Genomic DNA, 21,238 nt, shown 5'->3' with positions numbered 1-21,238 from the left:
GCAATGCAGTAAAATTAACGCATGCGGTTGTGCGCTATTTAACGCACGCGATATGCGACAACGCATGCAACAATACTTTAGTGAATCGCGCGTTAATTTTCATGTCTATTTTAACGCAAAAAAGCGTGTGATAAAAATTATCGCACTTTAGTGAATCAACCCTATTATCTTCTACTTTTATTTATTCCTTTCCCTCCCACACCACCATTTCTAAAGTTCTTTCCCATTTGCACAAAACATTAAAGTAGATTTTCTACAGTGTACCCCATTCTGTCCATCTATATCATGTAACTTTAACCCCAATCTGGGAATCCATGTCTCATTTTTCTGTTGTTGATATGTGTTACTGTTGCAACCTTCCTCTACCACCTCTTCTCCTATGGTCATCTCACTGGAAAGCTTTTTTCTTCACAGTTGGTCCTGCAATCGTGCTTGAGGAACTTTTGAAGAATTTTATATGATTAACCACTCTCTGTGGCAGAGCCTTTAATTCCTTTACCTCACCAACTCAGCTCTTATCTTTTTAACCTATAACTCAAATTGACATGGCTGTCCACAAGTATGCAAAAAGACTTGAACTATATTGCACTAATTAAGCAGTATCATACCATAATGCCAACCAAAACAATGTGCATGTACTGTTCAGTGACACATTAGCAGAAAATTACATTTGCACCGTTCCCTCATGCCACGAGTCTATAACTTATAATCTATAGAAGTGTGTTGCACTACTTACATTGCATTCTGGCAATGCTCCATTCAAAATATCTTCTACCTTCACCGTGGTATCTTTTACTATTATTCCACTTCTTGCATGTTTGACACTAATCTTAAAGCTGGTTATCTTTCCATGTGGTTGCCTTGGTAAAAACCAAGTAAGATTTACTGCTGAAGAATTTAATGCTTCAACTGTCAGGTTCACAACCTTTCCTGGAGCTGTAAACAAGGATGAAAAGTCAGCAATCAAATATATTTATTGTATCTTGTTTGTTCAAAAATAGTTATTCATCAATACCAATATTAAAATTATTTGATTTGCATAATAGCAGCTGTGTAGAAGAGATGTGCTAATAAAGACTTAACACTTTTAAACTTTAACTGTTGCGGCTTTAATACCACCTGGAGTGCCCTGCTGAATTGTGGATTTTTGATGATACTGTCTCCCCCTGGCTACGGACTCAGGGCAGGAGCACCCAGGTCAACAGGACTGTTCGGTAAGCAGATCATTTGTTTTATGTGAGAGCGGGGGATCCGACCCAGTGAGGGACTTAAAACTCAGATGCAGGGTCTGGGGCAAGTTGCACCCAGACCATAGAATTTAACCAGTGAGCACCTTGGCGGGGGGGATTCACAACTACTGATACTGAATGGATGCCTGAAGTATATTGTATATTTATTCCTACATGAATAAATTCACATGCTGTGAATTAATTGATTTATGATAAAAACCAGCATAGTAATTAAACTGTGTAAAAATGTACACATTATGCTTCTACATTTTTGATACATGTGTATCACCTTTTTATAGAAACTGCATACTTAATACATTGTGCTGGGTTGTATAATAAGATGAGCAGAACTCTCTGTAATATTTCTGTATGATTCACAAAAGGTACATTTTTTTGGCAGTGAAAATGAATCTACATTAATCTACATTTTTGATCTATTTACCTATAGCTAGGGTTACCCACTGTCAGGTATTTTACTAGCATGGCTTGTAAAAACAGTACCTGATTCCAATTTTATTAATAGGGAAGAAATTAAAAATATGTGGAAGCCTGTATTTATTTTCCAGAAAAGGTTGCAACCATACCTATAGCATCTAATACACTGATGGCCTTTACTGGTCATCTGATTAAAAGCAAATATCTTATTGGATGCTATAAGTTACTGCAAACTTCCCCCTTTTATTACATATGGGCGATACTATCCAGGGGTAAGTATTTAATATACTTAATGCCAATATAGTAGAAATAATGATTTCAGACAAGCCCCAATAAACAAAAGTATTAAGTTAGACTGTACAAAAGATGAACTCTATTTTCCTGTCTCGGCCACTTTTCTTTTCTTTTTTTTTTCTTTTTTTTTGTTTTTACAAGACAGTAACTTGTCCATAAAAGAGATTTTCTTTTTATTTTAACATAAAATCAATTAACCAGTTGCTTAGAGTATTTCAAGAAAGTATGCATAAATATAACAGAAGAGATATTTGGCACAATAACCAATAAATCCCCAGGGCTACATGGAGGAATAGTGCAATGGATTTGTGGGCAGGCAACAAAGGCCCAGGCCTAGGGCGGCAAAGATCTGGGGGCGGAATGCCACCTGGTAGCTGCATCTGCACTGGGGACTGGACAGGAAATTTTGACAGTTGTTAAAATCTCCCACCTGTTCAGTCCCCAAGTGCAGCCAATGATAAAGCGAGGTGGTTCGAGCACGGACGGGGGGTGTATGTGAGCATGAAGGGGGCGGGAGATGCAAGCGGCAGAGGTTTGAGCGTGTTGGAAGGGCGAAATATGATAAAGCATTCTACAGAATAAATATAGCATTCTAGCTTGCACTATTGTGGCTAATATATTGGGAGCAGTGACGGGCAAAATTCTTCACCAGGCATGGATTTGCAGCGTCAAAACAAATTGTTGCGCGCGTCAACAAAAATTGTTGGCCACTTAATAGTACTTTCTAACATCAAATAACCAAAGGTGAAGAAATATCATCCTTGGTCTAGTTGATTAGAAGACTTTCCATAAGGTCTAATGGCTATTCTTGTTTAAGGTTCTCACTTTCTACAAGGAAAATGGGAAATATATTTAGGATGTATATTCATTGAATTCCCTGCACAAATATTAATAAATAAAGGAATGAGACAGGGATCCCCCCATTTGATACTTCTTTTTCATTTAGCATTTTATCCCCAAATGAAAGTACAGGTATGGGATCCCTTATCCGGAAACCCGTTATCCAGAAAGTTCCGAATTACAGAAAGCCCGTCTCCCATAGACTCCATTATAAGCAAATAATTCTAATTTCTGAAAATTATTTCCTTATAAAACCGTACCTTGTACCTGTCCCAACTACTGTAAGATATATGTACCCCCTCTTGGAGGTAGAACAGCCCTATTGGGTTTATTCAATATTCAATTGATTTTTAGTAGACATAAGGTATAGAGATCCAAATTACGGAAAACCCAGGTCCCAAGCATTCTGGATAACAGGTCCCATACCTGTACTTTAAAAAATTCCAAGGCATTACAGTAGTAATTTAAGAAAACAAAATTATAAGATTAGTAGACATACTAATAAAAGCATACTACAAAGAGCTCAGATTAAACATGCTTAATTTACAACAAGGAATTCATAATGGATGGCTTAAATTTTCAGAAAATATAAAATATAAAAACACAAGAGCAACAATTTAACATGCAAATACATGTAATTAATTATTAATAAATTTGATTAAAGGAGACAGGAGTGTGCATAATCATTGGGAAGGTATATATATATATTTTCTTCGGGACTGCACCCAGGCATAACATTTTGTTTTTTACACGTGAGTGCCGGCTTCCTTTGTGTATTATATATATATATATATATATGTATATATATAATATACCATATGTATATATATATATAAATGAAGAACAGAGTGCCGCACACACAGGGACTTTTAAAAAAGAACAAAAAATCTTTATTAATCCAGCGTTTCGAACACTAAGGGGCTGATTTACTAATCCACGAATCCCGAATGGGAAAAAATCGGATTGGAAACGAACATTTTGCGACTTTTTCTTATTTTTTGCAATTTTTTTCATCGCCGTCGCGACTTTTTCGTGAATTGTCGCGACTTTTTCATAGCCGTTACGACACGCGAATTGTCGCGACTTTTTCATAGCCGTTACGACTTGCGCGAATTGTCGTGACTTTTTCGTAGCCGTTACGACTTGCGCCAATTGTCGCAACTTTTTCGTATTGAGCACTCGTAAACGGCGGGCAAATGGCTACGAAAAAGTCGTACCGGCTACGAAAAAGTTGCGACAATTTACGAAAAAGTCGCAAAATACCGATCATTACGAAAAAAACGCATTCGGACGCTTTCGATCCGTTCGTGGATTAGTAAATCGGCCCCTTAATGTGTTCTTCTTCAGGTTTGTCCCTGAAGAAGAACACATTTAGGGGCAGATTTATCAAAACACAAGTTCGAATCCCGAATAGGAAAAATTCGCAAATATCACGAGATACTATAATCATATTAGTCCCGATAATATCGTATTGACGATCCGAAAGTCCCAAAATTTTTGTACCGAACAATTGTAAACAGCGGCAGAACCAATCTGATTTTTTTGCACTAAAAATATGAAAAAGTCAGCACCTGGTGCAGTTGATTGTTTGTAGGGAGTGCTCCTTTTGTTTCTCTAGCTACAATTTTGCTATATTGTCTAAATCATCTGATGCTTTAAAGGCTATTTCACTGTATTCTTTGTCCAGCAGTTTGTATTATGCTAGACTCTAGTCTATTGCTCTCCTGCTCTCCGTTAAGGCTGTTTTGCAAGTAACTTATCATATGCTTTATCAGTACAGAAATGTATCTTTCTGTCAAAGCAAATATTATAAAGTAGCCAAATATAATAAATTCTTATAGTGAAGAAATGAAGATATGCAGCTGGCTCAAATCAAATCTAACAGATAAATAAAGATACAAGACCAGAATGCTAAGGTTTCAACTGGTATAAAGAGAATGTGGTGTTTTATTCCTCACATCCCTTCCTGTCTGGTAGGAAATGCTGTCAAAACTACTGCTTTTGCCACTTTATCAAGCCAGTGTATCCGATAACCCCATGCCCACCAGAAAATATATGATATCCACTGTGTATTAGTTCGTTTTTCATTTTCTAATGCAGTGCCTGGAATACTGCTTATCTGTACGTCATGCTGGAACTTGGATCACACCAGGAAGAAATGCTAAATATATATATTTTATAATGAATCAATAAACAGTTGCAAAGCAGTTAATCATGGGGTGAACTATTAATCACTTCACACTCAGATCCCTACATATTGTATTCCGACAACACAACTTCAAAGAAGACTGGAGTAAAAATGTTTTCTTAATTTAGTAGAACCATTTTTTGATTTTAACATTTAAATTTAAATGAAAAATGTCTCTTTAAGATCATAGAGATGTTGAGGGAATATGTTGGTCCTACAGGGTATTATGTCACTCACACTAAGGGGCACATTTACTAACCCACGAACGGGCCGAATGCGTCCGATTGCGTTTTTTTCGTAATGATCGGTATTTTGCGTTTTTTTCGGAAAAATGTCACGACTTTTTCGTTACTAATACGATTTGTGCGAAAAAACGCGAGTTTTTCGTAGCCATTCCGAAAGTTGCGCAAAATCTGGCGATTTTTCGTAGCGTTAAAACTTGCGCAAAAAGTTGCGATTTTTTCGTAGCGTTAAAACTTGCGCGAAACGTCGCACCTTTTAAGTTTTAACGCTACGAAAAAGGCGCAACTTTTCGCGCAAGTTTTAACGCTACGAAAAAATCACCAGATTTTGCGCAACTTTCGGAATGGCTACGAAAAACTCAAATTTTTTCGCGCAAATCGTATTGGTAATGAAAAAGTCGCGACAATTTCCGAAAAGTCGTAAAGACACCGAAAAAATCGCAAAAAAATACGAAAAAGTCGCAATATGTTCGTTTTCAAATAGGAATTTTTCCAATTCGGTTCAGATTCGTGTCTTAGTAAATGTGCCCCTAAGCGTGTGCATCAAAATGTCTGCAGATAATTTTGTACCCTGTCCTCAAATGATCGCACAAAGATGATAAACAGCAGTTTATGTTCACTGCAATAACAATGTGAAATATATATCTATTTTTTTAGAAAGCTATACATAGTGAGCCCTAATCTACTGTTTCTGTTCTCTAAGCCTTGGATAGCTTAACAAACCTCAAAAAATGTAAGCCTATAAATAAATGTACTTACCACTTTCTGCAGTCTGAAAAAGAAAAGATTCACTGTAAGATCCAATGCCAGCACTGTTTTCTGCAGCCACCTTTAGGAAATAATAAAAAAAAAAGACAATGAATACTCTTTTTTTCAATTAATATCTTTTGTAAATATGTCTAAGGTATAATATTTTTCTCTGTGATTTCTTACAGGTACCATTTTTTCATATAAATGTCACAGTGAATGACAGCACATAGTCTTTAAACTTGGCTAATACAAAGGGGCATATTTATTATTGTGTGTAACCCAACATCACCAGTGATGTTGCCCCTAGCAACCTATCAGATCTTTGCTTTTGTTTTCTAACTTGTAGGTGACTGTTCAATTCTAATTGCTGATTATTGTCAACATCACCGGTGACATACTGTTATAAACATGTCCACAATAGCACATGGAGCACTTTTTTAGTTGATAAGTACTTGTACTGAGGCTATAAGTCTTTCTAATTTGAGTCAGTGGGTGTAATTTTTAAACACTGGGCACATTTGCACCTGGGCAGTAACCCATAGCAACTAATCAGTGAGTAGCATTTTTAGCTAGTTGCAGATGGAACAATGGATGCATTGTTGGTGCCATGGGTTACTGCCCATGTGTAAATGTGTCCAGTGTTTAGGAACAAGCCCCTCAGTGTTGCAGGAGAGGGAAATTTAACTTTTAGCAGAAAAGTGCTCTGTGTCATAGCAACCTAGATTACTAGTCTTTTTATAGGTAAAGCACTGAAAATACAGATAATAATTCATTTCAGGTATATTCACTGACTGTGGGTCTAGGCACCCTGACAAGGTGCAAAGAAAATCCAAGAGGGACATACCCTGACGCCCAGTAAGGGTAAAATCTGAGGCTGAATTAATTAAAAATGATTTTGACACTACCGAAACAGAATTTAAAACCATATTGTTCACACAGAATGATTTACCATTGTTAGTTAACTCTAGGTTTGTAAACATCTGCCAGTCTGTCTACAGTCTAAAGTGTGACATCTTTATAAAATATAAAGTAATCTTTACGTTATTGTTGTTTTCCAATTTTGAACATCACAGTCAGTCAGGAAAATGTGTTTCCGTAACCAGTTGACTGCAATTCTGAGCAAGTATAAAGTGCATCATCATACTACTTTAAAAAATATTAATTTAGCATTGAGCAACCAAGAGAAAAATTAACTGTGAAGCAGTTAACAGAGGCTTCACTTATTCTTATTTTTATTTGTCACTCTTCCATTTATCAATCCAAAAAACAGTTCCACTTCAACCAAAGGAAGTTCATAAAAACATAAACTATTTCTCCTTTAAAATCATTAAGCCCAACACATTTCGTGTGTCATAAATTATGTCTATGATTAAGTTAAATGATGCACAAAATGAGTCAGGCTTAATTATTTTAATGGAGGAATATGTTTTTATGAACATTCTTTGGTCTACTGATGAATAAGGGCTGAACAGCACAACACTCAGGTAAAAGTTAATTTATTACTACTGTCAGTAAACTTATCAAATTTTGCATTGTAGAAACCTGCAAGGTTGTTCCATTACATCTAGGAGCTGCACCCCACACCTTCTGTGCTAAGTAAATTGATTTATATCTAAAGTGATTGATTTATGTTGTATTTAAAGTGACAGCATAGTAAAGGAGAGCTTGAAGATTACAGAGAGTTTTTTTGGGACTGCGCTAAAGGACACAGTTAGTTAGCTTGTGCTGGCAGAGCAAGTGACGCCATCTTTGCCATTTTGTTAGGAGTGTGTGATGTATTAGTGTTCCATTTTATTTTAGATAAAGAGTTATTTAGTTTATCAAATACTGTGTATGTGGTATTATTGTTTCTAGTGGGGCCACTTGTAGGTGCATTCCTGGATCCCAATAGGTGGAAGCACTGCTCTAACAAGTACCAAGTTTCCCCCAAATTCTCTGCGGAGTGATTCAGCTTTGTGCCATGTGGTAAGCACCACACGTGGAGTGTAAGAGGTGCCAGAAGGGAATTCAGTTGGGTTACATTATGTATTATATTCTTAGTCATCACTAATTCATCAATCAAATTTCTTAAACACCATAATTTCAGTGTTTATGGTATGGACCTAACACCATCTACTAAGATTAAAAGATTTCATTGCATTTAAAGACTTTTCTAGTAGATAACAAGTTGTCTAGTTCCAGGCAATATCATGCAGTGGCTACTAAAGCAAATAAAGTACTGTCTTGCATAAAAAAGGCATTCAAGGGATGAAAAGATAATATTGCCTCTTTATAGGTTTCTTGTAAGGCCTCACCTCAAATATGCAGTGCAGTTTTGGGTTCCAGCCCTTAAGAAGGATATTAATGAGCTGGAGAGAGTGCAGAGACGTGCAACTAAACTGGTAAAGGGAATTGAAGATTTAAGCTATGAGGTTAGACTGTCGAAGTTGGGGTTGTTTTCTCTGGAAAAAAAGGCACTTGTGAGGGGACATGATTACTCTGTACAAATACATTAGAGGATATTATAGACAGATAGGGGATGTTCTTTTTACCAATAAAAAGGATCAGTGCACCAGAGGCACCCCTTTAGATTGGAGGAACAAAACTTTCATTTGAAGGAGCGTAGGGGGTTTTTCATGGTGAGGGCAGTGAGGTTATGGAATGCCCTTCCTAGTGATATTGTAATGGCAGATTCTGTTAATGCCTATAAGAGGGGCCTGGATGAGTTCTTGAACAAGCATAGTATCCAAGGCTATTGTGGTACTAATATCTACAATTAGTATTTATGTTAGTATATATAGTTTATGTTTGTGAGTGTATAGATAGGTCTGTATAGGTTTATGTGTTTGCCGGGTTCACTTTGAAAGGTTGAACTTGATGAACTTTGGTCTTTTTTCAACCCAACTTAACTATGTAACTATGTAAATAGACTATATAAGTGTTGACTGTAATAAAATAAGAATGAAATGGTGATTTGCAAGTTTTGAGGAATGTAGACATTAATAGTATGTGCTGTTGGGTACTCCTAAATACAGAATTGTCATTTTAAGAATTAAGGGCCGCCTCCTGGGAATGTAGGCATCCCCAAGGCTGGCCCCTTAAAGGAAAACTTTACCCCCCGAACAATATAGGTCGCTATAAAAATATATTGAATAAACAAACTTATATGTAAAACCCTGCTTCATCTAAATAAACCACTTTCATAAACATATACTTTTTAGTAGTATGTGCTGTTGGGTACTCCTAAATAGAAAATTGCCATTTTAAGAATTAAGGGCCGCCTCCTGAGATCATAGGATTCACAGTGCACACAAACAAGCCAAGGCACACATACATGCTAGGCCACATCAGCCAATGAATGGACAGAGTTCTGCCTTTTGCTTCCACACTACTTCCTGTTACAATTAGAGCTGCATTATTTCCTGTCAGGTGATCTCTGAGGGAGCACACAGACAATCACTAAATGGTCTAAACCTGTTGGTTAAGTATTCATAATTAGGGTATAGTTTTCCTTTAACTTTTGTTTTAAATCAGATGTATATGTTAGGGAGTGCCAGAAGCTGCATGGTGTTACTAAGCTCTGTTCTTACTGCCGGACCTATAGCCAAAAATGTAAGGCTCCTTTGTACCTGCTAGTGGTGTGCTCTGTACAAGCGCTGGCAAAATTGTACCTTAAGTGCTAAAGCACCTGGGTCAGCTGTATTAGTAAATGGTCCACTGCTGCCTTCAATAAAGTTAATGCAAATTTTTCTTACTTATAATCAGATGTTTCCTGGCTGACTCTAATACATATACAGGTATAGGACCCGTTATCCAGAATGCTCAGGACCAAGGGTATTCCGGGTAAGGGGTCTTTCTGTATTTGGATCTCCATACCTTAAGTCTACTAACAAATCAACAAAACATTAATTAAATCCAATAGGATTGTTTTGCATCCCATAAGGATTAATTATATCTTAGTTGGGATCAATTACAAGGTTCTGTTTTATTACTACAGAGAAAAAGGAAATCAGTTTTAAAATTCTAAATTATTTGATTAAAATGGAGTCTATGGGAGACAGGCTTTCCGTAATTCGTAGCTTTCTGGATAACGGGTTTCCGGATAAGACATACTATTCCTGTATTGCAAATGCAGAAAGAAATATACTCATATGCACATTTAGATTCTAACTTACATTTAACACTTTAGTCAAGGAAGCTCAAGCATGCTGCTGTTTCATGAAACAACTGTGTACAGCTAGACATTGTCATAACACAACCCTATAAAGGTCAGGAGATTTCTAACAATATCTTTACATGTAAAGATGCAAATCTTTAGGTAATACTAGTAAGTATAAAATATGTGAACATTAATTAATTTTTCAAATTACTTTTGAAAAAAGTCTACTAACCAACTTAATAACTATATTAAAATAAGGCATCTCAATCTAGAAATTGAATATATGTATGCTGTAGGTTTACTAAGTACCGTATTCCAGCAGTTTTATTGCCAAAGGTAGAAGGTGTACATTACAAGCTAAGAAATGGAATGTTTCTGAGAATTGTCTGCTAGGTGCTTATCTCAATCAGAAAGGCCTAGGAATCCAACAACACAAAATTGGCAGACAAAACTGTATATATTCCTTACAGATTTCCAGTTTTTTTCTCTAGACACATGAAGTATAAGTTTTAGTAGCTTTTTGCATGGATACAAGTCCACAGGACAGTTATGCTGTTTTCATAATTGATGCTACTATGACTAGACTGCAGAAAAATACACAAAAACAATATTATATTTACAAGAAAACCATAGATGTATAAAAGTTACACTACATGTCCAACATTTGTAAGGTAGAGCAACAGTAATGTATTCATTTCCTACTTCAGCTTATGCTTTTTTTTAATAAATGGTACTGTTGCCTCTGTCATACAGACAAGAGATGGCATTGCTGACAAATTCACAGATATTTGTCACTTGACAGACACTGGTAAGAGATCCCTGTGTGACCAAATTTAGCAGGCAGCAAGCCCTTGTTACTGTTTTTCTTCACACTGGGGCTAATTTTACAATATTATGTGCTAAATTGCCCTAGTGCAGTTGCCAATCAAGTCTTTCCTCTACTAAGTGGTAGTAGCCTGCACATAACTAATTATTGATTGACTTCTGAGTAAATAAGCCCTACTATCAACATTTGTATATCCCTTATGTATATAACACTTTGAAGGTTTTATGAATATACCATAACTTAGCTTAAGTGTATAAATACCTTATCATTAAGATGGTCATAGAGTGGCTGACAATATCATATTAATTTCCCTGTGGGACAAATTAACGCATACCATACAAGTGGCCATACACATGCACTGCCACCTTCCCTTGCTCTGTTCATTTGGTCTAACACATAAAAGATCAGAAAGTTTTATGGTTCTACTCAAACATATCCCGTAGTAAACAAAAGTCTTATGACCAATGGATTACAGAGTTCTACAAACTCCATGGGACATTAGCCTTAGGTGTAAACCTATTCATTGCGTCACTAAAATTAACAACAAAAAATAGTTTCATGTTGTTAGATCTTGCTTCTGTCAACCATAATTCATTCTAATTCAGACTGTATCTCACTTAAAGAAAATCTATCATGTCCTGATTGTGTATAAATAACCATCCATCCATGTTTAAATCCAATACAATGTATTTTGGGGGAAAAAAGAATATCTATGCATGATTTTTACACGCAGATAACATGTATTTTACAATGTGTGCAGGCTTTCTCCACTGAGATGTTAGCTTTCAGAAGAACAACTGGTTTAATTTTTTAAAGCCCCAGTAAACAGGAGAGATAGCGAAGGATTTACTGCTGGCAATTAACATTAAGATAACTGTTGTACTAAAGATAGACTGCTATCATTATAAGCTGACTTATACAGCCTGTCTAGATTTGAAAAAGTTCAGGGAGGGAGGGAGCAAAATGCAATGCAAATGGTGCAAATTATATGCAAAAGCATGGTGTAGGTATGGGCAAGTCCCAGAGCCAGACCCTAGATAGAAGTCCTCTCTAAATGAGAACTAAGGGGCATTTGCACCGCTTAGTAATTTTGCACTTCTGTCTGAGATTCAGGTAAATGACACCTGTGGAGGCACCAATATGTAATAAACATAAATACTACATAAATAACTTATGGTACAAATATTTACTCACACCACCAGCTCTGGATAGATGATTTTTAATGTGCAGTTGTTCTAGTATCCCTTACAGGTTAATGATATTTCTTTTTTTTACTTTTTTAAAATATTTTGCCAATACATGATACATTTCCTCTATATCCACATATTTAAAGCAGCTGGCAAGCATTTTTCTAAAGCTGAGCTGTCCAACTGGAGGCCCACAGGCCTAATCTGACCTTGTAAAGGATTTGGTAGCCCCCAGTCTGCTCTAGGGCTCCATAGACTTCATTGAATGACATCATAGTTTTAATAGAATCCAACTCTCAAACACACTGTATGCAAATGAATTGGCCCAATAAAAGTAAGTAGTTGGATAGCACTGCTCTAAAGTATGAATTGGTGTGAAACAGATTTATGCATGCGTCACTGCTTGTATACATCTAATTAGAAGCCTACATATCTGCCTTCTTTGTCAGAAATACCACGGATGGATGTCTTAAAGTAAATGCTTTGTGAATTTCATATAGTTTAGTGAGCCATTCACATTATGGCAGCACAGTTATAGTGAAAAAGAGGTAAAACTAAATCTTTTGGTATCCTGCAGAGGTGCTTATAAATTGTAGTATGCAGTATGGTAGTATGCATTATAATGTATACTATTTTTATTGGGCTAATGTAAAGGAACAGTAACACCAAAAAATGAAAGTGTTTTAAAGTAATTAAAATATAATGTACAGTTGCCCTGCGCTAGTAAAACTGGTAAGTTTGCAACAGAAACGCTACTATAATTTATATAAATGAGCTGCTGTGTCAACACAGGGGCAGCCATTGAAGCTGGGAAAAAGGAGAAAAGGCACAGGCACATAGCAGATAACAGATAAGCTTTGTAGAATATAATGGGGTTTTATCTGTTATCTGCTAAGTAACCTGTGCCTTTTCTCCTGTAAATGGCTGCCCCCATGGCTACACAGAAGCTTTATTATATAAACTATAGTAGTCTTTCTAAGGAAAACACACCAGTTGTACCAGAACAGGGCAGTATTACATTATATAGTAATTACTTTTATACACTTTCATTTTTTGGTGTTACTGTCCCTTTAATGTAACATTTAAGGGGACACAAGCCTTCACATAGCAGTATTGCTCTACCCAAATGTTGTATAATAGTGATAAGTAAGCCAGAGTGAAACCCCACTGGTTTACACATGAGTCGTACAGATACAGTTTGGGTTGGCAAAACACTAGGCAGGTTATTTATATAATCCTGCCTATCTCTCCCTGCACCCCTCAAGTGACTTTGTGGGTTTGGATGTATAAATAATCACAGTTTACTAAGCCCAGGATGGGAGATGCCAGGTTAGTGTTGGGGGCAGTATTGCTCAACTGTAACTCCCAATCCCAATATATTATAAAAGGATAAATCCCCAGACTCAAATAAAACTTTCCCAGGACCAAGATAAAGATATATTAGTTTTGGCATAAGTTATTTATATTACCTAAAAGCTAGAGAAACGATCATGGCACTATGTGGTGCAGAGCTATGATTTTGTTTAATTCATAATCTGTTTTGTTGCACAATCTTTTACAATATTGTATAAGCCTTTCAAGGCAATATATACATGTATATACATGCTGTCTTGTAAAAAAAATTTTTAAAAATAAACAATATTGTTAAAAAAGGTTAAATCTGCTAGGACATGTAGTGCAAAAACAAAAGAAGGTTCTGCAAATTGTAGAATAACACTTTTAGGAAGTCCTCCAGGGTCAGCGGCCTACTCTCTCTTTACACCTGATTGTCTCTTCTTGGTGTCTAGCTATGACTCAGTTTAGAACAATATCTGCCCTTCTGAAGTCTGATTTTGGATGGAAATCAAATAATTAACAAAAAAACAGATCCTCTTTGCACACTTATAGATAATGGTATCAAAGGTTCACTCAGGTGCTCTTACCTTGTCCACGGCAGACTGTGTTAACTGACTTAATCTATCATCTCATGTGTTTTTATTTGTCTGTCTGTCTATCTAATTCAGCAGTTCTCTGTCTTAAATATAAAGTATCTACTTGCAGATTATACTTTAGCAGTTGAACACATATAGTTCATATCTTGTGTGTTCCCTGCGATGATTCAGTGAATATTATGTTTTTTTAAAAATAGAACTAAAAATGATTTTGCCTCCACTCTTCGAACAAGGCAAAAAACAAAAACCAATGTCAATCCAGCTTAATATTTAGCAATCAAAACAGATGTTTACATACCAAAACAGGCATTCTATTGGTAACTTAGAAATATAGAAATACTGAGAAATACATAAGTGACACTCATCTGTTGTTAGGGGACAGGGGAATGCAGGATGCAGGTATTTTGTGGTGGAACGCAGGAGAACTCCACCGCAAGGGAACACAGGGTTAAAGCCTGTCTGTATGAACCCTGACTGGGACCAGGGCCATAATTACCATATTTGTGGTACACTGGCATTATAAATGGGGTAAACTCCCCAGCTGAATTTTGTTTGAGTGCAGTCCCTATTTCTGCTTTGTTTCATATTTATCCGGGCCTGGGCCTGGAGCATCAGCTTTTTCTTTTTTCTAAAAAAATAAAAAATTCCCCCAACCTCTGCCGACAGAGCTGGGGAGTGAGGGGTTAACGACACAGCTGTGGAAGTGACATCACACACTGCCAGAAGTAATGTCATGTGCACGTTGCATGTGACATCACTTCCGCAATGTAGCGGGCACATTTAGGTCTGGTGGCTAGGGTGGCACCAGACCTAAATACAGCCCTGACTGGGACACTAATCAAACCCTTAAAGGATAAAGAAAGCCTAATTCCCTAATGTTTGGCACACATCCAGTTATTTCCTCCGGCTAGTGTTTCCTTTCGGAAAATAACTGCTCTGGCCTTGGGAACTTTCTAAAAAAGGGCAGCCATCGTACCTCTTTTTCACAGGTGTCCCTTGTGAGCAATAGACTTGTGCATGTGCAGTACTGTAAATCAGGAATATTTTACTCAATTGTACATGCTCAAATCTAAGTCACAGAAGGACAGCTGAAAGAGGCAGGTAAGATGGCTCACTTCATTTAAAAGCTTTCCAAACTGTTGCAGTTTTTTGTTGAACAAAACCATTGGCCCTGCAGAAAAACCACCAAAATGCAATGCTGGGAATCTGCAGATTCAGGTTCCATGTTAGCCAGTTAAAAAGTTATAGGGTAAAATTTTTGATATGAAGCATAACAAAAGTGCTATAAAGCTGGTCCCTTTATTGAATAATTACAGCAATCTTTCAGAACATTCTCTTTCTGCTTTAAAGCTGAGTTTTACTCTATAACTTTTGAGAAACTGTAGTGAAATCCTCCAACCTTTCCAAAGTTTTGAAGCCTTCAACTTGTGTATATATAAGGAAAAATGTAATCTAATCATTCCTGATATACATTTTGAAAGTGAAAGTGAATGCACTTTTAAAAGACTAATGTATTTAATAATGTACTACTATCTTTTGATTAAGGCGCAGCAGAAAAATCAAAGTTAATATAATAGATATATCTAACATGACAGAATACATATTATCAGCAAAATACTAAATGCGATGAACACAGATATTTTAGTTTAGTTATCATAGCTTCGGTATTTGAAACACAAGCAAATAAATACTGAACATTCTAAAGACTTAAATAAATTAACAATCTACCTTTATTTCATATGTTGTTCCAGGGGTCAAGCTTGTCAAAAGAACTTCCAGACTGTCAGGTTTTGTAGCTGCTTGGGTATAAGTGGACTGCATCCATGGACAAACTTCTCTGAAAATGACATAGTAGGCTAGGATCTTCCCATTTGGGTTTCGTGGTACATTCCAGGAAAGGAGAATTCCCGCAGAGCCAACTCTTTCTCCAGCTAAGGATACTGGGGGTCCGGGAACTAAAAGATTAAAAGGCCCATGAACTTACTATTATAGGTTAGAAGAACTGAATGAAACTCTGCACTGTGCATTCTTCATAAAAACACATTTTTGGCATGTGTTTTTTTTTTTTTTTTTTTTTAAATCAAAGCTAGTGTGTTAACTATGAGTCTTGTCTTCCAACTGCAGAATTACAAGAAATGATTAAATACTTTTAGAAACACGAGAAACATTCTTGAAGAGGAATTCAAAAAATGTAATATTCTAAACAATGTACAAGAGCTTCAGTCTCTGTTTCTGGCAATTATGATGTTTTGCATCAAAAAACATGTAAAATAAATTTATGTCAGTGTAAAAAACAAACAATAAGAGATACCTGTTAATGGTGCAATGGATCAGAATATAAACAAGTAATTCATCTTGTATTTGTTATAAATATTGGCCAGAAACATTCAAACCACCTTTAGCTCAGTACATTTTCTTTTAAATACATCTAATTTGGGTAAGTTAAATACAGTATATTACTACAATCTGAGTTAAAAAAATCTCCTCCCCAAAGCCTCATACTGACACTCCCTAAATTGTAACTTGCTCACGTGACACTTCATTAGGAGATAGCCTTTTAATTTAAAGATGTAAAGAAATGTAACGACATAAAATGTCCCTGTATTTGCCCTTGAAGCTCAAAAAAGCTTTGTTTGGAGGTAGGATATACTACTATATAGGATATATAGTCACAATAAAAATACCCTAACACTTGTGAATTAATCCCTTTACATAAAATTATCAGCAGCACTTTTAAGATAGTTGCAGTTTATTTATTGCAATTTTCATTATACCTAGTTAGTTATATATACAAACTTTAATGCACGCCATGGAATACAATTCATTCATTAACTGTACAGTATGCTGCTAGGCAGAGATAAGACAGTTGTCTCTAAGCAGTCAACATATCTGACTTAATACTGTGTGTTCACCCACATAAGTCCAATTACCTCAAAATGCTGAACTACGGTACCTTAATAAATTTGCATTATATGAGGCCTTCATAGAATGCATTGTGTTTGTGTGTGTGTGTATATGGTTTAAGAATAAGCCAACTTTGCACAAATATCATATATTCACTAAAAGCAAAAATAAACTTACTGGTCTCATTGGTAACCACCGATCTGCTGACAGGTGAACTAAATGCTGAAGATGACACAGAAGAAACAGTGACAGTGAAGGCTGTACCAGGAGCAAGGCTGGATACATCTGCCTGTAATGTCAGATAGATACGCATTAAATGAAGTATTAGGTGAAATGCACAGTCAAGCACCACTCCTTGCTGGGAACCTTTTCCACTTTGGTATTTCGCACAGTATCACAGATTCCTAGAAAAACAATCTGCTCCTGTACAGCACTTCCACTATGATGGATAGATTTAGGCAAAAAAAAAACTTACAGCAGAGAATATTTCCTTGTTTAAATGTATCCAAGAAAGAGCAGATAAACATTGCCTGGCATTCACACAAAACCTAATACTCTTTCCTGCAAAGCTCTTGGTTCTCTACTCATTTAAACACAATGAAAGAAAGAGTGTGATCTGTATCGGTTAGTATAAACAGCATACCTGTATATCTGCAGCTCTCCACAGAAGCAGAAGAAAAGCAACAGGAAAGGTAATCATTATTTTACTTTTCATAAAGTGGAAGAATTGTTCCTATGTCTTTTTGATGGCTTTACAGGGAAATGTTGCCTGCATTAATGATTTAAAGCTAGGACTGCCTGCACAGTGCACAATTAATGAGTCTGTATTACTCAATAGCACACCCATTCCTTTGTTAAACTATTCATGAACTCCTGGGTGACTGGCTGGAGGATCATGATAGACTTAAAAAAAAGAAAATAAATAATTGTTGTTAAGGTAACAAGCTCCTCACGTTGAAATTTCTCTTACAGATTTAGCATAGGTAATTTTGTATGCATTCTGCATTAAAAGCATGAAAAGCCAGCTTCATGGTTGGTCAGCTCTGCAAAGAATGTTCCAATGAGCTCAGTGTATAAACAAAAGTTGCCCATCCACGTACTATAATGAAAAAATACCTGATACTCCCCTCCTCCGAGATCTCTGACAGTAACAAAGCCATGTGGAGGAAAAAGATCCACTTGATATGTTTCCACCCGCCCGGATGGTTGCTTCCAGGACAGTGAAAAGGACTGTGATGAAATATTGAAGGATCTAAGTTCTTGTGGCTGCTCAGGCTCTGTGTTGAAAAAAAAATGTTTGCTTGGTAAATAGCTTTATTTTATTTTCATATTGGTATTAGAGACATTACTTTTCAATAAAAAAGATTCTATTTGCAAAAAAGTAATTAAGTCACAACAGTATATTGTTTTGTTATTTACTGAATCATTCTGTCCAGGGTTTGATATGCTATTTGCTTCTTTTGCTAGCACCAAGCACATTCTACAGTAGCCTGGCAAAGCTTCCTCTCACTTCTAGATAATTATAAACATGATTCTAAAAATATAATCTGAGTACATTATATCACTTGATGATTTATTACACAAAAGAATATAACAAGGAATCCTTAAACATTAAGCCTTTTTGATTACTTGATAAGGGACTATAAAAAATGACATGACAACTTTACACATTACTCCTGAGAGAAAAACTGTACAGTAAGAACACAAGTATTAGCAAACTAACAGCATATGTTGTATTGGACTAGTACTAAAAATATACTTCTGGGTGGTGAGTAAAGGGGTGTTCAGCTTCCAGTGAACTGTTATGCTAAAAATAACATGCTCATTCTATAAAAACGCTTTTATTGTGCTTGCACCATAATATATTCATTCTTGTTTCCACAATTTATGTAATGGATTTTCACATACAGGTATATAGTAGGATCACATACAGTATCTGCGAAATCCCATCAGTCAATTTTAAGCAAATAATTGCTTTTTGTTTTAATTTCCTTTATCTGTATTGACTACTTTGCACACAACTGTGCTGAGCACCACATCTTGCACCTGGTTTTTAATCAAGAGGAAGGTGCAAAAACACAGCTGTCAACCCCCCTATTTTTTCAGGAGTTACGTGATTTCCCTATCATCCAGTAGCATTCTCTCAATTTTTTTTAAATCCCAAAGTTCACATTAAAATCTGGCAGCGCATGCGCAGTACACAAGTGGTGATGTCATCCAGAGCGTCTGCACATTTGCAGGTAGGGATTTTTTGGTTTCAAGCAGATATTTGCGCACGCACGTGATGTCACTTATGGGTATAGCCACAAATTTTCACACTGTTGCCCACCCGGTAATGATGCCAACTTGACAGCTCTGTAAAAGGCAGACTGCAGAGGAAGTTGCTTCAGATGCAGCAGGTAAATGCACAAGACTTAATGGCAAAAATTGGGCATTTGCACTTGCACCTGTGGCAAAGGTTACCAGTTTTATCAGGAGCCAATTTAATCGTCTGTTCCATTTTGGAGTGTGAGGTGATACTGGAGTCTCCAGAGGAAACCCTTCCATGTATTAGGAGAACATGTAAACTGGGTAGAATTATAAGGTCCCCATACACAGTAAGATCCGCTCGCTTGTATGGGGGCCTTTAGTCTGTTCTGTTTTTTCTATACATTCCAGCAGTATTATGTGAACATATTACCATATGTATGGGTAGATAAAGTATGACAATATTCTGGACCTAGATAAAAGGGATAATATGGAAACTATGCCTCTCTGGGGCAATGTAAAACATACAAGCAGAATTTGTTGTATCTATAATATATAAAGTCAAATGAAAAAAAAAACTTCCAACAGACAAAAAGGGCAAGGGTTGCCATATTTTCTCTGTAAACAGAAACACATTCAATATGAGAAAATAAGTTCCACTAGAGGTCTCAAAGAGAGGCATGCTGTAGATGCTACATGAATCAATGGGCAGGGTAGATCAAGAGATTTCAGCTTGGTGTCAATTAATTGGTTGGCTGAATGCAAAGAATGCAAAGGCTTGATAATTGTAAGACTTCCTGTAATTTAATTCTGACACTTAGTCACTTGTTGTGGGTCAACTTCCAGTTCTTCTGTGTTTGGTTTATTTCAGGGCTAAGCTTATGTATGTTATCAAAGTTTTATTAGCTTGGATGAATAAATAGGTTACAAAGGTGGATGATATTGGTGAGTACAGCTGAAGGGGGCTTAGACCTTAAACAGCTTTGGAGACTCTTGGCAACTACAGGTTTATTTCATATTTGCTTAATTTTAACAGTATAAACACAGTTATAATTTTTTTTTATCTCGTTGCCATTACTGTTCTCAGTCAGATTGTCTTTAATAGTTAATAGCTGCCACAACTACTGTTTGGTCTACTTATTACAAACCAGACAGCAGGGCTGCGAGCAAGTTGTGAAGAGGTCTAAAGCAATATTTTCTACAGTAATGAAACTAATATATTAGGTTGAGTAATATTATTCTATGTGCCGTTACAGCTCACTAGAATGATTTCCAACACAGTTAAGCTATGTAGCTTTCTTGTTTATTAGATAAAGCTACAATGATGTTTTTTCATTACTTGAGGGTGACTTAACTGTTCTAACATATCATATGTTAAAAGAAACAGAGAGCTCTCTCCTGCTGCATTTGTCACTTGGTGTAACCTTACCAGCTATACCAGTGAACAAAGAGCACTATACTGTGATTGTTTTCCTGACAGTGGAGTGAGAGACTAATGACTACATTAAAAAGTGCACAATTAATACTCACACTGGTTTAGTGTAGTTAAAAAATATACACTTATCCAGAATTCCACATTCAAGGATGTAAAAGTACTTTATTGTGCCAAATATCTGTCAAATCAGGTGGTACTGAGTTGTGGTAAATAGCTTTATAATAATTTCATTAAGGTTGTGTAAATGATTCTGATCCTGTTTTAAAGTACTGATAAGTGATTTTGTGCAGTCTTTATCTCATCTTAAAATTAAAAAATGCACAATGTTCAGATTTACATAGTTACATAGTTACATAGGGTTGAAAAAAGACCTGTGTCCATCAAGTTCAACCCATCCAAGTAAACCCAGCACACCTAACCCACACCTACCAATCTATACTCACATACATAAACTATAAATACAACCACTAGTACTAACTGTAGATATTAGTATCACAATAGCCTTGGATATTCTGATTGATCAAGAACTCATCCAGGCCCCTCTTAAAGGCATTAACAGAATCTGCCATTACCACATCACTAGGAAGGGCAT

The 21,238-nt window shown here is 36.2% G+C and overlaps 1 protein-coding gene across 4 annotated transcripts in view; it reads right to left on the bottom strand.

Annotated features, from left to right (window-relative positions):
* Window positions 1-21,238, bottom strand: part of ptprq (protein tyrosine phosphatase receptor type Q) — a 134,271-nt gene that overhangs the window by 103,452 nt on the left and 9,581 nt on the right. For all 4 annotated transcript variants that reach the window (XM_031898882.1, XM_031898883.1, XM_031898884.1 and 1 more), the window contains exons 3-7: window positions 18,081-18,241; window positions 17,142-17,253; window positions 15,789-16,015; window positions 5,988-6,057; window positions 737-936 (exon numbers count right to left, since the gene is read on the bottom strand). In XM_031898882.1, the coding sequence (XP_031754742.1) occupies window positions 737-936; window positions 5,988-6,057; window positions 15,789-16,015; window positions 17,142-17,253; window positions 18,081-18,241 (770 nt within the window). The remainder of the gene's footprint in view (window positions 1-736; window positions 937-5,987; window positions 6,058-15,788; window positions 16,016-17,141; window positions 17,254-18,080; window positions 18,242-21,238) is intronic.

Source organism: Xenopus tropicalis, chromosome 3 (assembly GCF_000004195.4).
Source record: "Xenopus tropicalis strain Nigerian chromosome 3, UCB_Xtro_10.0, whole genome shotgun sequence".
In the NCBI taxonomy this organism is placed as follows: domain Eukaryota; kingdom Metazoa; phylum Chordata; class Amphibia; order Anura; family Pipidae; genus Xenopus; species Xenopus tropicalis.
Note: the sequence above shows the minus strand (reverse complement) of the source record. Positions and strands in the feature narration are given on the sequence as shown.